Source organism: Aspergillus puulaauensis, chromosome 1, assembly GCF_016861865.1.
Source record: "Aspergillus puulaauensis MK2 DNA, chromosome 1, nearly complete sequence".
Classification (NCBI taxonomy): Eukaryota; Fungi; Ascomycota; class Eurotiomycetes; order Eurotiales; family Aspergillaceae; genus Aspergillus; species Aspergillus puulaauensis.
Genome location: NC_054857.1, coordinates 3516793 through 3536611, shown reverse-complemented (window position 1 = coordinate 3536611; position 19819 = coordinate 3516793). Strand labels below are relative to the sequence as shown.

At 48.8% G+C, this 19819-nt stretch overlaps 9 protein-coding genes across 9 annotated transcripts; 4 read left to right on the top strand and 5 right to left on the bottom strand.

The window, feature by feature from the left end:
• Nucleotides 1-103: 103 nt before the first annotated feature.
• GPI3 (phosphatidylinositol N-acetylglucosaminyltransferase subunit A/GPI3) lies at nucleotides 104-1794 on the bottom strand (the record flags this gene model as incomplete). Its single annotated transcript, XM_041697476.1, has 5 exons — nucleotides 104-1106; nucleotides 1160-1548; nucleotides 1605-1639; nucleotides 1689-1720; nucleotides 1778-1794. The coding sequence occupies 5 exons, from the start codon at nucleotides 1792-1794 to the stop codon at nucleotides 104-106; spliced, it is 1476 nt and encodes a 491-aa protein (XP_041550757.1).
• A 322-nt stretch (nucleotides 1795-2116) lies between these two features.
• On the top strand, nucleotides 2117-4702 carry DBP6 (putative ATP-dependent RNA helicase DBP6; the record flags this gene model as incomplete). Its single annotated transcript, XM_041697475.1, has 1 exon — nucleotides 2117-4702. The coding sequence occupies one exon, from the start codon at nucleotides 2117-2119 to the stop codon at nucleotides 4700-4702; it is 2586 nt and encodes an 861-aa protein (XP_041550756.1).
• A 430-nt stretch (nucleotides 4703-5132) lies between these two features.
• APUU_11389S (uncharacterized protein) lies at nucleotides 5133-6453 on the bottom strand (the record flags this gene model as incomplete). The annotated part of the gene is made up of 3 exons (XM_041697473.1): nucleotides 5133-5805; nucleotides 5867-5944; nucleotides 6002-6453. 3 exons carry the CDS (start codon nucleotides 6451-6453, stop codon nucleotides 5133-5135), a joined length of 1203 nt encoding a protein of 400 aa, XP_041550755.1.
• Nucleotides 6454-7046: 593 nt separating this feature from the next.
• Nucleotides 7047-8405, top strand: APUU_11388A (uncharacterized protein; the record flags this gene model as incomplete). Its single annotated transcript, XM_041697472.1, has 1 exon — nucleotides 7047-8405. One exon carries the CDS (start codon nucleotides 7047-7049, stop codon nucleotides 8403-8405), a length of 1359 nt encoding a protein of 452 aa, XP_041550754.1.
• A 589-nt stretch (nucleotides 8406-8994) lies between these two features.
• Nucleotides 8995-10335, bottom strand: sur2 (sphingosine hydroxylase; the record flags this gene model as incomplete). Its single annotated transcript, XM_041697471.1, has 2 exons — nucleotides 8995-9593; nucleotides 9645-10335. 2 exons carry the CDS (start codon nucleotides 10333-10335, stop codon nucleotides 8995-8997), a joined length of 1290 nt encoding a protein of 429 aa, XP_041550753.1.
• Nucleotides 10336-11353: 1018 nt separating this feature from the next.
• On the top strand, nucleotides 11354-12193 carry APUU_11386A (translationally-controlled tumor protein; the record flags this gene model as incomplete). Its single annotated transcript, XM_041697470.1, has 4 exons — nucleotides 11354-11368; nucleotides 11549-11825; nucleotides 11889-12048; nucleotides 12109-12193. The coding sequence occupies 4 exons, from the start codon at nucleotides 11354-11356 to the stop codon at nucleotides 12191-12193; spliced, it is 537 nt and encodes a 178-aa protein (XP_041550752.1).
• A 488-nt stretch (nucleotides 12194-12681) lies between these two features.
• APUU_11385S (putative C6 transcription factor) lies at nucleotides 12682-16159 on the bottom strand (the record flags this gene model as incomplete). The annotated part of the gene is made up of 4 exons (XM_041697469.1): nucleotides 12682-13828; nucleotides 13875-13945; nucleotides 13998-14323; nucleotides 14377-16159. The coding sequence occupies 4 exons, from the start codon at nucleotides 16157-16159 to the stop codon at nucleotides 12682-12684; spliced, it is 3327 nt and encodes a 1108-aa protein (XP_041550751.1).
• Nucleotides 16160-16776: 617 nt separating this feature from the next.
• SEC65 (RNA-binding signal recognition particle subunit SEC65) lies at nucleotides 16777-17632 on the bottom strand (the record flags this gene model as incomplete). The annotated part of the gene is made up of 2 exons (XM_041697468.1): nucleotides 16777-17129; nucleotides 17218-17632. 2 exons carry the CDS (start codon nucleotides 17630-17632, stop codon nucleotides 16777-16779), a joined length of 768 nt encoding a protein of 255 aa, XP_041550750.1.
• Nucleotides 17633-18623: 991 nt separating this feature from the next.
• On the top strand, nucleotides 18624-18986 carry APUU_11383A (uncharacterized protein; the record flags this gene model as incomplete). The annotated part of the gene is made up of 1 exon (XM_041697467.1): nucleotides 18624-18986. The coding sequence occupies one exon, from the start codon at nucleotides 18624-18626 to the stop codon at nucleotides 18984-18986; it is 363 nt and encodes a 120-aa protein (XP_041550749.1).
• Nucleotides 18987-19819: the final 833 nt, after the last annotated feature.

Here is a 19819-nt window from a genome sequence, read left to right as displayed (position 1 = left end):
TTATTTCATAGTATTAGCATCAGAGTGTACAATAACTTGTATCAAATATAATGGGTATCATCGTGGCCAGGTTCCGTAGGCATAGAAAAGTAGAAAAGGAAAATTAGGAAGTCAAACCGAGGCGCTCTTTCTCGCCTTTGGTGCTGTTGCCGTTTGCTTCATGTAGCTTTTTCGGCCAGCTTCGCGCGATGTCAATGTTCGCCCGGGGAAACCACATTTCAAGAAAGGTGTAGAGTAGGAAGTCGATCACGACGCAGAGGCAAAACAGTTTCCCGGCCCAGACGCCGCATCCATAGTACCGTTTCAATCGGTCAATGAGACTGAAGTTGCGGACCCTATCGCCGGCTTCCTGAATCTCTCCCGGGTAGTATCCGTAGAATTCCTGGGGACTAATATCCCCCGAGATACCCTTGTACACACGCTCTGTTCGGCGTGCCACATCCGTCCACGAATACATCACTTTCACTTGATCGTGAAACCGTTCGGTCCGAACCTTGTTGGATCGCAATGCGCTTATGGCTTTGCTGGTAGCCAGTACTATGTCGTCCTCCTCTGGCTTTGCGAACGTCGTCATGTGCTGAGGCAATACCTCGGGGATGCCACCAACACGAGTGCACACCACATATAATCCGCAACTGGCGGCTTCAACAATAACCGTTCCGAATGCCTCCGTTAAACTTGGATGTAGATATATGTGGCCTCGAACCATAACGTCTCGAACTTCTTCGTGTCGAATAGCACCGATCATTTCGACTTTATCTTGGAGAACATTCCGTTCCAGCATCTGCTCCAAGTCGATAGCCTTGGGCCCTGAGCCCGCGATGATAAAGCGTACGTTCGGATGTGAAGCAAGAATCCTGGGAATTGCAGCGATCAGAAGATCTGTGCCCTTGTTATAAAATAGACGCGAAATCACAACAATAGTAATGATGTCGTCGGGGCCGATTGGCCTCGGTGGAGGTTGTATTTGTGGTGTCCCGCTGATAAGTCGTTCACTCGCACGGGCAGTGGCATGTATTGGTCGAAAGTTTTCTGCTACTACAGCATTGGGAATAACCGAAACCATCAATGGGTCCAAAGAGGCTCGCAGAACAGTATTTTCTTTACTGAAAGTAACATTAGCACGGATTTGCTTGCGTCCTGAGTCGCTCAAACCAACCAGGTATGGCTGACACAAATAACATGGTCAACATCACTGAGGGTAAACTTTAATAGCTTGTTGGTCAGAATTGACCCGGCATCCGCGAACCCAAACAACGAATGATCAGTAAAGGCAGTGCGCAGACCCATTGTCCGCGCATGCAGAATGGCCTCATGGCAGAAGCTGCTCAAGCTCTGATGTCCGTGAACGATTTGAATTTGTTCCCGAATGACGATATTTCGAAAGATGGGGAAGAAAGAGAAGACCGTTGGCATCGTTGTCTCGCGATAGATGACCAAAAACGGCACATGGTAAACTTTGAGGCCATTTGTTAGGTACCGGACGCCCGTGCGGCCCTTATAAGCATGGGTTATGATGATAACTTTATGCCCCCGGTCGATAAGTTTCTAGCACACGATGAGTACTGGATAACCCTGGATGCCAAAAGTGGATGCATGCTTACGGTTGACAATTGGTAGATGTGACTTTCAACCCCCCCTGTAAAGGTTAGCAAATTACCAAGAAATTTTGGAAAATTGCGACCAACCTGGCTGGGGGAAGAAAAAGTCACTGACCATGCTAGGGGACGATATAGTTAGCATTAGATAGATCTCGGCCAAGCTTCGGAGGACTTACGCAATGTTGTAAGGCATATTGGTGAATCAAACAGCTGAGGTCTTATGCATGCGGCAGGTTTAGCATGTCAGCCAGATAATATTGTGTCTAGCGACCAATCGCTGTCCATTTTGCACGTAGCGATGACAGACAGCAAGAATGCTCTGTTGTAAAAGGAGACGCGCTTGATGCTCCAGACGATCTGCAAGCGTCCAGACCCTGGCGGTGAAGGGCGCGGTGTCTGTTCTGCCGGATAATATTCCCCGCTAAAAATAATAATTCGGAGAGAAGCTTTTTTGCGACTTCAGAAGCTGCGCCCAGCTGGTTTGTCTTGGAAGTCGCACCGGAACTACCTCGATCATGGCCGGTGATCGCGCAGTCACTCGTGATATCCCAATGAGTCACGCATCTCCCCCGACAAGCGGAAAAAAATCTCAGAAACGAAAGAGAGATCTCGATGGCTCCACCGGCACTTCATCCACCCCGACGAAGAAATCGAAGAAGGATCGAAACGATCGAAATGAAAAGGCTACTCCCGTCTCGCCGAGAGAAAAAAGAAAGAAAGAAAAGCGGTCCGACTCGACCTCTGTCGATAAGGCTTCGAAAGAATCCAGTAAAAAGAAACGTGCTGTTTCGCCTAGCAGCGACAAAACGAAGCCACCCGGTGAACGTGACAGGTCTAAATCTAAGAAGAAATCGAGATCAGAAAAGCAAAGGTCTCCAGGGAGCGATAGTGACGCGGATGAGGAGCTTGAAAATCCAATAGACAAAGTTAAGAAGCAGGACAACTCCAAAGAGACAGCCAAGGACTCTGGGAAGACGAAGAAGTCTAAGAAATCGGAACCTGGGAGTACCGCAGAGGGGGAGGATATTTCAAAACCGGCAAAGAACAAGTTCGCAGGTATCTTGTCAAAATTTGAAAGGTCTGCGAAAGTAAAGGAAGCCGCGGCGGAGAAGGGATATGGTGAGGATGAGACGACGGAAAAGAATGCGAATACTCCCGAACCGGTCATAGCGCAGGGATTAGAGCCTATACCCCAACCCGAACCGGCTCTCGAAGAAGCTGAGAAGCCAACGTATTCTTCCCTCCCAGCCTGGCTGGCTAATCCATTGAAGACCTCAGCCGAGACGAGGGCCAAGTTCTCAGAGCTAGGGATTGAGCCGAAGCTCCTCGGGGTCCTTGAAGATAATGGCTATAAAGAGGCTTTCGCTGTCCAGTCCGCCGTTATTCCACTTCTTTTGAAGGACCCCAAGAGTCATTCGGGGGACCTCTGTGTTTCGGCAGCTACTGGTTCGGGAAAGACGCTATCATACGTTCTTCCCCTCGTCACCGAACTTGAACAAATCCCTGCCCCGAGGCTGAGAGGACTTATAGTTGTGCCAACTCGAGAGTTGGTCAAACAAGCTAGGGAGACTTGCGAATTTTGCACGGCAGGGACTGGTCTGCGTGTCGGATCAGCTGTGGGAAATGTTGCAATCAAGGACGAACAACGATCGTTGATGCGCGTTGATCAGTTATATAGCCCTGAGAGTATCGAGTCACGGCAAAAGTCGTTGCTAACAGAAGATGACTGGACCGAATTTAGTCTACAAGACTACATATCCAGCACAACTGATCTCGGTGAGACGTTACCGGGATATGTCCATAAGGCGGAGCCTAATGTTGACATCCTCATTTGTACCCCTGGTCGTCTGGTGGACCATATCCGTTATACGAAGGACTTCACATTGAAACACCTCCAATGGCTCGTCATCGACGAGGCAGATAGACTGCTCAACGAAAGCTTCCAGGAGTGGGTTGATGTTGTTATGCATTCACTTGATGCGCGCAAGGGCTCCGGTGCCTTTGGCTCAAGCGGGCAGTTCCTGTCGTCCCTCGGGCTTCCTCTACAGACGAAGGAGCCTAGGAAAGTGATTCTCAGTGCTACCATGACGCGGGATATTTCGAAGTTGAACTCTCTTCGCCTTACGAATCCGCAGTTGGTGGTTGTTGGTGCTTCTGATCAAGCCCCAACAGGAGACATCGAAAGCGGAGTTATTGCTCATTCAGACGACAAATTTAGCCTCCCGACAACACTCAAGGAATATTCCGTCGCAGTTGGCGATGGAGCACAGAAGCCACTATATCTTCTTCGCCTTCTCCTGTCAGAAATTAAACTTGGTGTCTCCTCATCCACAAAACCAACAAAACCAGCGGTGTCTGATTCCGACGAAACCAGCTCAGAAGGAACCAGCTCAGACGAGACAAGTTCAGATGATTCCAGTTCTAAAGACTCCGAGTCGGACTCGGATGACTCGGACTCTGACAGCGCGGATGACAGCTCTTCCAGCGACGAATCCGATTCATCTGACAGCAGCTCCGACTCTGAATCAGACTCTGAAGCTGAAAAGACCACTAAAGCATCGTCAAACAACCCATCTGAGCGAAGCACAGTTCTGGTCTTCACCAAATCATCCGAATCCGCATCTCGTCTCTCCCGTCTTCTAGCCCTCCTCGACCCATCATTATCCGGCCTTATTGGGACAATCATCAAATCCAATAAATCCTCTGCTTCCCGCAAGACACTCAGCGCGTACCGCCAGGGCAAGCTGTCTATCATAATTGCTACGGATCGTGCCTCCCGTGGTTTAGATCTCCAGTCACTGACGCACGTCATCAACTACGACGTCCCAGCCAGTATAACAACGTACGTGCACCGTGTCGGCCGTACGGCAAGAGCAGGCAGGGAAGGATCAGCATGGACTCTGGTTGCCCATAGAGAGGGAAGGTGGTTCACGAACGAGATTTCCAAGGGCGCTAATGGTAAGATAACTCGAGCAGCGAAGGTTGAACGAGTTGCAATCAAGCTGGATAACATGAAGGAGCTCAAATCGAGGTATGCGTCAGCATTGGAAATTCTTGAGACGGAAGTGAAATATGTTGGGACGAGAAAAATTGCGCGGTGATAAATATATGGTTAACAATTCAGCATAGCAAGAAGAGAAATTTGCATACTTGTTCCATGTTGAATGGAACATAATTTTCATATTCTATAATATCGACATTCATAGACCTAATCTGAGACTACCTATCCATCCATCCACCATTCAAGCATCAATCCTGATGGGCAAAACAGTGTCCCTAGTGGATAACTAAACCCTCAGTTCTAAGTAAAGGAACCACCTTTCTATTAAGACCGGGTTTGATGTCTAAAGCCCGTATAGGCCAAGATACAACGAATGTGTCTGATTACGCCTTCCTGAATTGAAAAGGTCGCCCTATTTAGCTCTCGCTTTTCACTTAATACCAAAGTAGCCCAAATTGGGCCGCGAGATATCTTAAATCCTCGCAATTGTAGAAAGGCAAAAACAAGGTACCGGGCAAATAAGTCTCTTTTCATTCCTCCGGGGAGCCGCCGTTTCGATATGACCATAATCGACTAAGATCTTTGACTTTCATGCGAAGTGGAATGTTTGAGCCATCGGGATTAGGGCCTGGGACATCTATTTCCGTATCCATGAAGGGATTCGAATCCAGAACTTTACGGTCCGGGCCAAGTGGAAACATAGTACCAAGATAATGTTGGTTGAACATATGGCCAGAACCCGGCCGAACGAAGACCTGGCCCATGAACCGGTTTCTTATATTCGTGAAATTCAATACTCCCCAGAGACTGACAAAATCTCTCGAGTTGGCGTAATGCTCGATATGCAGAATGGTGTTGTCATGTTTCTCATTGAGTTGTTTATTTTGCGTGGTTGTCAAGCGGGACATATTCTTTTGACCATCTACTCGGGTCCTGTAAGGGTTGTTGAAGTGGTTGGCAGCATTGCCGAATGTAAAGACCTCAAGTTTGCGGAGATGGCCTTGAGGTATTTCGTCTAGCAACCAGTCTGTGATTAGACCTGCCTCGATACCTCCTTGACTGTGTCCTATTAGGACCACCTTTGTGTATCTGGGATTTAGCAAAGCAGCTCGGAGAATAACATATGCATCCCTGACATCTTGGGTTGCATAAGAGAGGTCCCTCTGAATTAAACACTGGATGACATCGAAAACAAGACCGGTCCTGGATGGTGCAACTTAGTAACCGTGGTTCACCCCCCCAAACTAGTGCATTCAAAACATACGACGGATTATGCACACCAGTTATTTTCCTTCCGAATGTATAACCCAGGCGATCTATATTATTTTGCAGCCATGTCTGCCTATAGAGATAAATGTTAGCCCACCGTTGTCACCGAGAACCAAGCAAACACGCTTACCCACAAGCGATGCCATTAACGAAGACCCAATGCTCATGCTTATGCTCCGGAGCTTCCACCTCAGGGTATCTCGACACCAGAATACTCGGCCTTCGATTGACAACGCGATCACAAAGTACCTTATTTGCCCATATGATACCACCTATGTAGGCAAATACCCAGAAGGCCGGAATCATGCAGATAATCAAGGCTGGTATCGACAACAAAAAGAGTATCTGGAGCAAGCTAAGAAGAGCGTGAAACCCTAGGTTGGCGATGTTGCTCAACGACGGGTACAACTCATCTAAATCACCGGAGTTGCAAGGCGTCAAAGGCAGAATAACACCCGGTAAATACCATGCGCGTCGGAAGAAGAGGCAGATATCCTCCCACATCAACCTCGATGGCGATGCCGTGTAAGGCAGCGGCGTTTCTGATACCGTGGACTTGGAAAGCAGAAGTTTGACGCTCATCGTGGGCGACGGGACGGTCTATCAGGAATTATTCGATATCATGAAAAATGAGAAGTAGACAAGGGATCGAGAGATGGAGGGAGGTGGGTTGAGCAACAAGTTTGGGGTTGATCTGGTTGATCTCGCGTGATGCGATCATTTCGTGTTTGTCCAACCGACCAACAGCGCTCTTTCCACGCTTGCACAAAGACTCTCTGCCTCCTCCTTCATCTTCCTCCGAGACACCGGGTTCATCCTGCATCACCTCTGCTTCTGCCAATGTCGCCTCCTACAAGCATGAAACACCGTCTTGGACTCGAAGGGGCAATGAAAGAAGGCAGTTCGGCGCTTTCCTTATATCCTTCTTTCAACCTGGGTCCCCGTCAACTAAGGGACGACATATTGGGCACAAAGAAGCAGATACATTGACCTTTTGCACGTTGATTTCACTTGATTCAAGGAATCAAACAAACTAAACGAGATAATGAGCCTGGTTAAATATAATCAAAATCTCCCTTCCACGCAACAACGCTCGTATCTTCCCCCTTTAGATTACTCCCTGCAACACCCCGCGAGATACAGCAAAAGGAACCAATATCAGAAGGCCATCTAACATGCCCAGTCGCGACTATCCGCCCTCTGCAACAAGGCAGAGGTATCCACTAGGGGTTCTCGACCTCAGCAGGGCCGAATTGCAATCGCTCATAGAAGTTCTGGATGCAGAGCCTGAGCTAGACGTTTTTCCATACTACACGAAGGACACCCACATTCAAATCCAGGATTCCATTAGGAAACTACCTTCCGGGCTTCACAAAAGGCGCTCAATCCGTTCTCTACCCTGCGCCTCCATCCCTGCCGGAACTCTATGTACCACGCACAGACGCCTAAACCCGTACATAATCGGCCATATCTTCCGCTTGATTAAACGAGAAGTCGAAGACCACCTAGATCTTGTCACTATATGGTACTCAGGAGATTTACTTCCTCCTGTTAGGGAGACAGTTCAATGTCTACGATCACTTCGGGGTATGTGGTGCGACCCCATCTCAGATCATACTCCCCCCAGTGAGACTGTTCCACGCCAACAGAACAAGTGTGAAGCGTGTATGACTGCGTGTGTCATTTCTAATCCGAAATACCTGCAAAATCTCAGCGCAGCGCTTCGGAGCCGAACGCGGGAACGATGTTCTGCCCGAGCTCCTCCAAAGCTTTCCCGTGTTATCCTGGAAGCTCTGAATCACTGGTATGGAGGTTCGGACGAGATGATCTACGGCTATGTCGTGAGAATTTCCAGATGTCTCAAGCAGGCCCGGAAGGATGCAGCGCGCAATAAACGATCGCATGCTCGTGAGTGTGATCGTACTAAGTGCGCTGCCCGTCATCTGTGCTATTCCGCACCTGCTGAGGAATATGAACGTCCGTATCTTGATCCTCCCACTCCAGAACGCCAGCCAACAGTTGAAACAGTCCATGTCTGTATGCATCCAGAGACTGTTTCGCCGCTGCGTCCAGCAAACAGGCCCATGGAGGTGGAAGAGGACGAGGAGGCAAAAAGGCAAGATCAACTCGTCAACGACATCCTTAACGCCTACAAAAGCCTCTCCCCAGGTTGGAAGCGGGCTGCTGCTGCTTTGCTTCCAGCTCTCGAAGATCCAAATACGCCTGTAGACCACCAATATCAACCGTCGAATATCAGCCCCTCTCACCCATCACCTTCCACGCAATCTGACTATGAGAGCTACCCGTATAACACTAGCATGGTTGATGATACAGATATTCCAGATAGTCCTACTAACGAGCATCTAATGAGTCAGATCGGAAACATGCTCATCGGGAAGGGGTCTCGGGCTGAGAGCGAGCATCGCCCATTCCAAGGGCCTGCTGAAGTTTCACCTCCCAGCTCGTACCAAAGCACCGCTGAAGCCCATTTTGAGCCTGAATATAGACCGTGGCAAAACCGATTGCTATGGTAACCCGCCTGAGGCGGCCTATACAGGAGCAAACTACCTAGCACCCAAAGCAGAACAAACCCGTTTCTACTATGATGGCGACAGCAAGGAAGGAACGGGTGAAGATTGGAAGAGGAAGGCGTCCAAGGAAACGAAGTGGAGCATGTTTGTGGATAAGGCTGGTTAAAATACAAGATGCGATAACCGATGGCGAGTGCGTGAGCGGTATGGGATCAATATTAGAAAGCGAAGCGCCATTGCATTTCACTTGATAGACTTTTGTTTAACCACCAAATTCTGATTGATAGTAAAAACCTAAGGAGTTTGAAGTATAATTAAAATAGATGAATCATGATTCTCATATGCAACCCCCTCCACCAGCTTCCACTAATTATGAACACTCCACAACAAGTTAATTAGACATCATTGTACAAAGCATTAGGCAGCCGTAACGCCAAACTATTAATACAGAGTATTCGGTGCAAACCCAAGAAAAGAAACGCCCACATTGCCTAGGAGACGACCTGCAACTCCAAAATCTGCAAAGGTGGGGTCAAACGAAAGGAAGAAATGCGAAATGATAGTACAGATTGCGAGTAGTCCCATATCCAGCTTATAGAACACTGCTAGTTACTCCGTGATTAACTCCCTTCAGCGAGTCAACACTCGGTGACAGGCTCGCTGTTTTCTTGCGCAAACGGGTTCGCGCATTCTTGTCGCTGGACTCTCCGGGGGACACAACTGCAGCATCACGGCCGGCTTGGGCAAAATCAGATGCGCTGTTGTCCGCGTCTGATTCTTGTTGCGATCCTGCGCCAATTTGTTTTTCAGCAGCCTCCCGGGATCGCTCATAACGGAGCTTAACCTCGCCTTTCCATTGGGTGTTAAAGAGTCGATCCCAGAAGATGAAGAATGGCTGGGAAAAGTTCGACTTGATACCCCAGCTTTGGTGGTGGATATCATGGTAGGCGGCGTTGTTGGAGGTGGCGTGCTGAAGCGGGTCCCAGGGGAATGCATAACCACAGTGGTCATCGACAGTCTTGATAGTGGAAAAGGTGAAAAACCACATGCTCTGGCGGTGGGTCATTCCTGACGTCAAGAAGCCGATACCAGCTCCGGCAGTGTCCAAAAGAAATCCTTCGACGGGGTGATTATAAAGAGCTCCATAGGCATACGGGACGTATAGACGGTGGTGGCGCGAATGAAATTTAACTAACGACGGATTAGTATCAACTCCATAAAGAACACGTTCCTATGCCTTACCATATAGCCAGCGATTTAGATGCATTGCACGGTGAAGGAAGTACTGCCATGTGTCCACCACACAAATAGCCCAGGTGAACTGCATAGCCGGAATAAGGAACCAGTAGATGAAGTTTGCTAGGGACATTTCCCATTCAGTGAAAGCGGGTACAACGGTCTCAATGCCGCTTTCTGAGATAATCGATTGGGTAATATTCGGGTAACGTCCACCGGCGATAGCTCCAGCCAACATTTTGTGTCCATTCTGAGACAAGTTCGCGGCGACGCCAGATGCATCCAGACCGACGGCGGTGAGCAAGAAAGGCAGCCCTTTCTGTACAAAACGAATTCGGCGAGCCCAGACAGCGACATTGTGTTCCTCCCTTCCGATGTATTCTAGCTCGTCAAAGTACGCCATGATAAGACCGGCGATCGTTTGAACTACCTGCTGTAAGACGACATCCCTCACTACATCCCAGCGAGATACGCGATTTCTTGTTGAAACCTCGGCCGGAGTATGGAGGCGGTATTGTGGAAATAGATCGTAGACATCGATGAGGTGGAAGAACATAGACACTACCCAGTAGGCAACAATCGGAAGAATCAGGGCGAGGATGTTATCCGGAATCCCGGCAACGAGCGGAGGGCGCGGAACCAGGGTATAGGGCGGAAGAGGTGGGAGGTCAGAGACCAAAGTGCTGTTCATAGCCATTGTGAAAATGCAAACGGTGCAAGGTGAAAAAAATGCGCGATTAGAAAAGTGTGGGTAATGACGAGTTTGAGGGCATCGGTCCCGTAGGTTTGGCGATGTACTCCGCGGATAAATCCGTACGGCGACGAGAATGCGGGAGAAAGTTGTATAAATATAAAGCGACCAAAGAGAAGAAGGTGGTCTTGCGACTTGAAGGAGAGGAGGTGATTTATAGATTCTAGGATCAGCGAGCTGGCGGCAATCGGGATGCGGCCCACCACAATCAGGGGATTGCGGGAGTAAGCGGAGACCGGGATCCAATGGATGAGGCAATTAGGTCGTATTATTAGGTTGCGGCAGATGCTGAGAGCACGGAGAATACGGAACGGCGAGAAGAAGGAAATAAGAATGGAGGTTGGAAAGGAGCGTGGACAGTAGGAGTGGTTGAAGTCAAGAGGAAAAGATGGGAAGAGGAGCAGAAAAGTCAAGACCGACTGTGTCTGACTGGAGTGGCACCACGGAGGAGCTCTGCTTACCGTATCTGATCAATCGAAGTTGCCCGTTTCCATGTCGTAAATTACGCCCAGATTATCCCTGTCTTATGGGCTCAGCCGGTATGGTATGGTCAGATTCATCTCCTGATTAACACCCTCGTCCTGGCATCTTAATAATTGTCTGGAGCAGTGACAGGCGTTGTCCAGCATTAGACAATAGCGAGAGAGCCCCTGAAACTTGTGATGGGCGCTGCCATGGCCCAAGCACATGTTTGCTGTTTGCGACCTGCTTCGTGCCTGAGTCCAGAACCAACCCCAAAATAGCCTAGCCTGTTTTGCCCCCCTCAGAAAAACCCAGAAAGCAAAAAAGACAGGAAAAAACCCCACCAAACCCGCTAAATAATAAACCTCGATTTTTCCCCTCCCATTTATTCTCTTTCTCCTTCTCTTCTCCAGCCTTGTGCCAATCCATCATCTATCCCTCTTTATTTTCCTCCTCTCCGTTTCTCCTTCTCTTGTAGGATCTTTTTCCACCCTCTTTCAAAATGATTATCTACAAGGTTCGTCTTGAATGCCTCTGCTATTCAACTCTATACCCGTCTTTACCCCACTTGGCAATCCCAGCCTGCGCAAAGAAAAAAGAAAGAAAGAAAGAAAAACAAACTCCCCTAATCACCAATCAGTTCAACCCCAAATAATACCAATTCCACAGAGAAATCTAACGTTGCTTGTCGCATTAGGACATCATCTCCGGTGACGAGGTTCTCGCCGACACCTACAACATCAAGACCGTTGACGGCGTCTTCTACGAGTGCGACTGCAAGAAGTACCTCAAGAAGACCAACGAGGATTTCGAGCTCGAGGGTGCCAACCCCTCCGCTGAGGATGGCGCCGATGACGGTGGTGAAGGTGGTGAGGTGATGGTCCACGACATTGAGGACCAGTTCCGCCTCGTCTGGCTCAAGCCCGAGGAGGGTCTTAAGCCTTCCAAGGATGCCTTCAAGGGTCACCTTAAGAGTATGTTTCTTTTACTTTGTCTCCTTCATGGCGCAGAACTAATCGTTTGCTCTCCAACTACAGCCTACATGAAGAAGGTTCTCACCGCTCTCACCGAGAAGGGTGCCCCCGCCGAGACCATCGCGGAGTTCAAGAAGGCCGCCCCCGGCGCTGTCAAGAAGATCCTCGGCAACTACGACAACTACGATGTTCTCATGGGCCAGGCCATGGACGGTGATGCTATGTATGTATTCCAATATCTCATTCTCAATTGGTTAAATCTCGTAACTAACATTCGTTCTAGGCACGTCCTGATTGACTTCCGTGAGGACGGTGTCACCCCCTACGCCACTCTCTGGAAGCACGGTCTCGAGGAGATGAAGGTTTAAAGCATTACGATTTCATGAAGAATATTGTTCAACGAAGGAAACAAAAGAAGGGAGATGGAGAATGCAATCCCTATATCCCAATTGCTATCTCGTTTTCATATAATATCCTAAGCTCTTCCATATCGCATATTCTGGATCCTATTTGATCAGAGTCACGCCTCATGATTCCATGGCTGTTACGCCCACCCATATCTTTCCTCGCCGGACGGCCATAAAATACTACACTATACCTTCTAGCCAATTCTTTAGTATTTATCAAGGGGCCCCATTTGTCCCATAAATCCAATATCACAATCAAAAGTTCAGGATACCATATCTTGACCAAACATATGGAAACTTCCAAATAATAGATATATTGATAAATAATGAAAAATGGTATCTATACCAAAACTCACATCAATCGCTCATAAAAAGCCCAGTCATCCCGAGATATAACAAATTAATTAAAATATGCTTAAAAAGATCCCATTAACCCCAAGATAAATGCTTCAGCAATAGCCATTCCATTCAGGGCCCCGCATGGCAGTATCAAGGCCGGTCATCCTCGTCTCAGAATCACCCACATTCAAGCTCTCTGCTCGACTTGCCCGTTCGGCCGCGCTGAGATCGCCAAACTCAAATCCTGTAACTGGATCGAGTTCCATTAGCTCGTCTGAGACAGGGAGATGCTGACCAAACACGGCGTCCCACTGATCCCAGTCGAAATTGAGGTTGGGATCTACCATTGATGGCGGGGTCGGGACGTTTAGTGTGAGAGGGTGTGCGGATGGAGATAGTGCATCTAGGAATGAAAGAGGCGCCTGTGTTTGTGTTGATTCTGGTGCTGGTTGCGGCGCAGGCATGGAAGGTGACTGGTGAAATGGTATAATAGGAGGGTTAAGGGCGGCAGGGTGGTTTAGAGATGTCATAGTGGGATTTGAGGGGATGGTCGACGAGGTTACTGTATTATTGGTGGCAGAAGTGTTATCTGTAGGAGACTGCGGGATTGTTGGAGAAGAGTGCAGGGTTTGAGGGTGCGGTAATGTTCTAGCTGGAGCCGCATTTGAGGGCATTTTGTAGCGTAAGGGATTCGGCCGTGGAATGGTGCCAGCATCACCAAGAGTAGCAGCAATACTCGGAAGTGCCTGGGAGCGTGTCATGTTATAGAACATCTTTGAGAAATCCAGGAGTTGCTCGCGAGTTTGTATCGGTTGTAGATACGCCGAGGAACCGGAGTAGTAGGGGTTGGTGGCGATGCATTCATCAGGCACGGCTACACCGGCTTGAATCTGAGCCTGCTCAGTCCATAGCTTCTGCGGATCAAGTCCGGCCTTTTGCCATGCTTGTTGACGTAGTCGGCGAATCATATCCCACGCCTCACGACCGCCATCTTTCAACGGTCGTTGGGTTGAGATGCCATCCTCGCCGCCGACGACACCTCCGTCTGGACCAGTAAGAGAAAATATTTTATCTATAAATGCCCGGGATTTGGGAGCTTCTGGACTGTAAGGTCGCTCATATAGATCGATAAGCATGATCATGGTTGCATGCATTGGCTGGTGGTTCCCAGGCCAACTCCAGTGAAAAGGCTGAAAATCGGGGTCAGTAGCAAGGGAGATAAACTTCTCCATAAACCCGTGGCAGTGGCGAAGTGCACTATACTAGTTAGCCTGTGGAATATACGTCGAGCAACGGCACAAACCTCTGTCTTGCAGCTGGCCAGATCCGACTTCTCGCGTTCTTGAGGAAAGGTTGATATGCAACGCAAAACGCCTACAATTCGAGTTATAAGTTGCTCAGTCATCGCTGTAATCACGATGCTTACCTTGTCAGCATATAGCCTAAGAATTATCCGTGCCCATTTGTGGAAAGATGCTAAAACGGGCGTATGATATTGCTCTACGCAGGTAGGTGCTGCATCTCCCGGGAGCGTTAAATCAACGCTCAAAGCTTCGGTTGGCGAGCGTGAGAAGGACCAGGACCTATTGGAAGTGTTCGAAGAAATATCAATCTGTGCAGCCTCTGGAATTCGCTCGACGATTGAGTTAAGTTGCACTTGGAGATCGACAAGTATGGATCTCAGTTCTTCCATGTGTCGCCGTGTTAGCGGTTTAGTTCCAAGTTGGATCCTCATTATTCGACGAACGGCGCCTAAAAATATTTAGCTTATGATCAAAACCGTGCAGAAATGGGTGTGTGCTTACGAGCCATCACATATTTGCCTCTAGCACACAGGTAGTATACATTCACCGTAGATGGACCACCACAGACTGTGGGGTCATCAGGATTATCCCGAGGCCGCAAACCAGCTTGAACCATCCTTTCGTAATGTTCAGCTTCAGGTGTCCCTAGAAGTGTGTCTTTAACTTCACTAGTCTCCCGTACATCCCAAAAGTCCTCATCATTCACCAAAGGAGGGAGCCCGCTGGACATCGAGACGACACCATCCATATGGACAATATGCCACCACATTCGTCGACGGCATTCTGCCTGGGAAGCGCCAATTCCAAAATTTGCGGGGTCGCGATGAAGGCCCATCGTTTGAGCAACTCGCATTGCGAGGCTGACAAACAAGCTACTCGTCAGCGGTTCCTCCTCTTTCGCAAGTATAGTTTGCACGAGGAGATACGCGGCTAGACCTTGTAACGAAGGACTACGCAAGAACGAAGTTTTATTCAACCAGCGCGTAACCTGGTCGTTGTATGCTTTCGAAAGGGCGGAGCGTGAGGCGCCATTGAACTCGGCCTTAATTGCCCTGAGTGATATTGTGACTGTTCCACCATACCAAATGGCGTACAGTAAGGGGATAAATGATGGATCTGGGCATGATTCGCCAGAATAGCTGCTGGAATCATACCAATCCCAGAAGGCATTGTAATGGCTTAAAACAGTTGGTGGATGAGCCAAGGGACTGATAGCTTGAATTCCGGACATGAAACCTTTGTATAGAATGTGACTCTGTCGTTTCGTAGGAATGTAGTCGAGCATATCTGGTTCAACAACTTTGTCCTTCACAGATGGCGAACCATTGGATGGAAACAATATAGATCTCTGGAAAGCATCTCTCGTCGATGGTCTCTCACCAGCAGTAACGCTAGAATCGTCAACAGGTAACCAATGGCGAGACGGCGCATTTTCTGCAGTTTCCTCAACGTAGCTGTCATTTGTGCCAGAAGTCTCATGTGAGTGAGTTTGGTCCCGAAGAAATTGGTTGAGCTCATTGATCTCGTGAGAAATATAAGCCCAAAAAGTCGTGCCGACATAACGTGATCTCCCATCTTCCAAGCTGAGATGTCCCAAATTCAGAGACCCCACCGGGTCTACCAAGTCCGTAGCATGACCAGCTGGTATAGGGAACTCATCGCTACTCGATTCAGCTGTACGACGGGGGCTATCCGGCGTGGAATAGCCATTGGAAGAGTCCGTCTCTGCTTTGGAAATGGCCTGGCCTGGGCTCTGGGCTGTATTCTGTTGCGCCAAAAGCTGTTGTTCAGCGGGGTCCAGAGGGTGCGACGTCTTGCTAAGCCTCTCTATCATCGATGTGAGTTTATCCAGCCGCGATTCGATAGATTTCTGCTCAGATGGACCAGCCTGTCTAAGGCGTCCGTAAATCGATTGCAGGTCCTCAATATCATCCCCAAGATGCCTCGAACTCTCCCTTCTCCGCTTCACGCCATGTCCTCCGTCCTTGTCGCGGCCGCCATCCTGCTGCTGCGATGACGGGTCGTATATGCACTCGGTCTTATTTTTCACACAGTTCCCACAGATTGGATGCACCTTATCGCATCTCACTTTTCGCTTCCGGCATGTATGGCAGCTATAACTGGTGCGGTTCCGCGTGATCTGGCGACGGGGTCCCTTTTTACCGGCGGAGTTGGCCGTGCTTGACGGAGTAGACGCGGGTTCGGAGGTAGGATCGTAAGCGAAGCGGATTGGGACATTTGGAAACCCAGCTGAAGGAGGGTTGGCGGGCGGACTCGGGTTCATGATCCGTTCTTGATCGCAGTGGCGGGGGAGTTCGTTCTCCGATTCATCGATAAACTGGTGTATCTAAGGCCCCTCACGTGGAGCGGCAGGCTAGCAATAAAGGCGTTGACTCATACAAGCATCAAAGACTGGATGCAATAACAGTAAAAACCGCATTACCAGAGCATATTCTAGACCTTCAAGGAGCTGGGGTGATGCAGGAGGGGAGACGAAGAGCAGATCAATTAAGTTGGAAACTATGGAGAACTCCCGCATTAACGCTCGGCCAGCCTCCAGCCAATAAGATCCACCACAGTTCAGATGTCCGCTAAGCATCACGAGCGTTGACGTCTTAGAACTTGTGGATTGCGAATAAAAAGCACAAACGATAGTTATATTATTAAGAATGACTACGTGGACTTCAAAAGAACACTTGAGGATGGCGATTACCGACTAGTCGATAATTGCCAATTGATTTGCACGCGGCCGATGGTATCAAGATTGAACACACGCGGGTATGCCTCTACTAAACAAAAGACCAGAACAGAACGCCTTTCGCCAATGCCAATGCCAATGTAAACCATATATATGCGCTCCCGCGCGAGCCGATAGGAAAAAGCAATGGTCGAACAGCCCACTCATGCTTTGCCCTTCTTCTTCTCCTTCTTCTTTTCCCCGCCGCCCGATGGCTCCCCGCCCATCATACCTGCCAGGTTGGGCATTCCAGGAATTTGCGGCATACCGGGCATCCCTTGCATTCCTTGCATCTCGGCCATGGCGTCCTTCAGAGGATTATCGCTAACCCCGCCACCGCTGTATGCGGGGGAGTGTATCGGGAGGATCTTGCCAATCTTCCAACCACGAGGAGCTGCAGGTGCATCGGGTAGTTTTTCGGGCATTGGGAGCCCTCGAATACGCAAGCGGTAAGGTGACTGGTCCGTGGTCGGGTGGGCTTTGAGGTATTGAGCAACTAGAATATAGAGGTGGTGCTCTGTTCAACGTCAGCAATCGGTCACTCACGTAAAGGCCCGGAGGTATCGAAACGAATCAGTCAATATTATGTAAAGGGGTAAACGTACTATTCTTTACTTGCGAGTTGATCGGTCCCCCGCTCTCATTTTTCAACTGCACGCGAACACGCCCCGGATTCGCCCAGTCCTTGGGGTGCAATTTCTCTGGCTCAAATCCAACTCGCAATCCTAGCATCTGTACAGCATCGACAATGTCCCTCGCTAGCGGGTTTTCCACGGCAAGCTCAGTGCCAACTTTCCGGCCCTCTGCGCGGGATCGCGACTTGTCGAAATATATCGGGTAAAGACATTGGTACGATTTGGGAATTTCTCGCTGAGGCTCGGGCGCAGAACTCGTGGGCATTGATGACGGAATAGAGTTTCCAGGAAGAATTGACTCGTTGGCGCTGCTAGAGACCAAAGAAGGAGCAACTTCTTCGGGGTCCGAGTCGGACACCTCTTCGACTTGGGCGTTGCGGGACATGTTTCTTTTCCTCACGGGAATCGAAGAGATTGTGTGTTGAGAAAGGGGCGGGTTCTCAATTATCAAGCTCTGATGTCAATCATGGATCGAATGGTGATCGGGCCAGGTGTATTGTTTTCTGTATCTAGGTGAAGTTGACCAAAGGTGCGGCTGTCCTGTCCTCTAGTTGTGTGCGGAGGGAGGGGATCACCTGACGCCCACTCTTTTTTAAAGAGTGGAAACCATTACTCCTCCCCGACCCCGAATGTTTCTTACTTTGCAGCAAAAACATAGACATGTTATTTCCCAGAGCTTTCCCTATCACAATATACTTCTTTACGTCATTATTCCAGTGAACTCACAGAGTCTGCATCTTCTGTCTACAAAGGAACCTGGCCTTCGCTGGATGTTTATCGGACTTTATTTTCCACGGCAATACCTAATGGAGCTGAATGACCCAAAAGGTGTTTGACTGCTCCTATAACTAAAAAAAAATGATCCAAATTTCACGCCCCCAGGGCCCTGGTATATTGCTCATAGGCTCTGGGCTGATGACTAGAGAGAGCCAAAAACAATGTCATCACATAGACCGCTCCCATCCAGAAATATCAACCCAAATTCAAAATGTTATCATTGTCGATTACTCGCACAATCTACTAATCTACTTCTACTGGTTGACACTCTCGATAGGCTCTCATCTTCATTACCGCTAGCGGGTCTCATAATATCTTTCCGAGTCCAGTCAGACTGACTCACGCATAGACGGTTGATACACCCTACAAGATAAGGCGCACAGCCCTCTTCATCATCAAAATCAGTCATCCCAAACCACAACCTCATAACCCGTGCTCCGAGGGGAGTAACATTGTGTACTCCGCTTCGAACCAACTCCGCGGTATCCTCACACGTGTCGACTCGACTTCAAGACTCAGCCTAATGTGAGTCACCTGTCAGCTCAGTGTGTGAAGAATGTCGCCATGTGGACGAGTTCACTACCCGCTTCTCATTGTTTATGGATCCAGAGCCTGAAACCGAGTCCAGTCCAAGCGATGTTCGTCTTCTAAGCAAGGCCGCAACGAATCTACCGACCCCAGGACTCCAGCATATCGCTTTTCCGATCTTAGAGGTCATCTGGGTAAAACAGGCACTACGTATCCGACGACATCCGGGGGATGATTATGAATCGTACCACGTTGACAAGTTCGCCCCCACGATGACTCAAAGACACCAGAACAGGCCACAGCATGGTCTATCTGGTCAATCACATGATACATCCGAGGAGACGAACATCCCGTACCATCGAATCAGAGGGGGTAGTTTCCAACTCAGCGGCATTGCGAAACGCAAATCGGTTGGACGATTATGTAGTCATTAGCCTCACGGTAGGTATCTAAGGGGGCAAGCGCTTCAGGTCAATATACGGTGTAGCGTAGTTATGCCTTGATTGTGGGAACAAGGATGGCCAACACTACCAAAGCGGGGCTATTATATTGAACCTGACAGTCAGATTTAGCTATGACCTCCACCGGGTTGGAATTTGGTAAAAGTCGAGTTGAGTCTAGGCAGGCATTGTCTGATACAGGATCGTTACCTAGGGCTTCCTGAGTCGCGCTAAGAAACGCATGTGCTCGTGAAGTTCACGTGGAGTCAGCCAAGCAGCAGACCAAAACACAAGCAATTACAAATTTACGAGACGCGAGCAGGAAGTACTCAGTCAAATCTCAAGTCAAAATCTACATAGTATTATCATGACCGAAAAACAAGAAGATCTGAGCAAAGAATTGTTAAAGCACCAGTTACACTAGCAGAGTCTGAAATCATGGTTTGATGTCATTTCTGACAGAAACATCGGAGCAAAGAAAAGAAACAAATAACAATACATAGACATATCACAGACGTAAAGGAAGAATGGGTGATTTGATAAACGCCCGGGTATATTTCAGGGAATACTAGAGAGAGAAAGAGAAGAACACCACCTGGTCCGTATAAGATCGACCTCGAGAAAACGCCATATTCCTCATAGCTGTGCCGTGTGTGAATCCACGCGTTCTTGAGATGCAGACCAATTCCATGAAAACCCTCCCATTGACGTTGGAAACCACGAGTTGCGTATATTGTAATATGAAGAGCAGCAACGCCTTTGCAATGCAAACGCGATAGAGGTAAAACGAAGGGGCTGAACAAAAAACAAAGCCGTTAAGAGGTTGG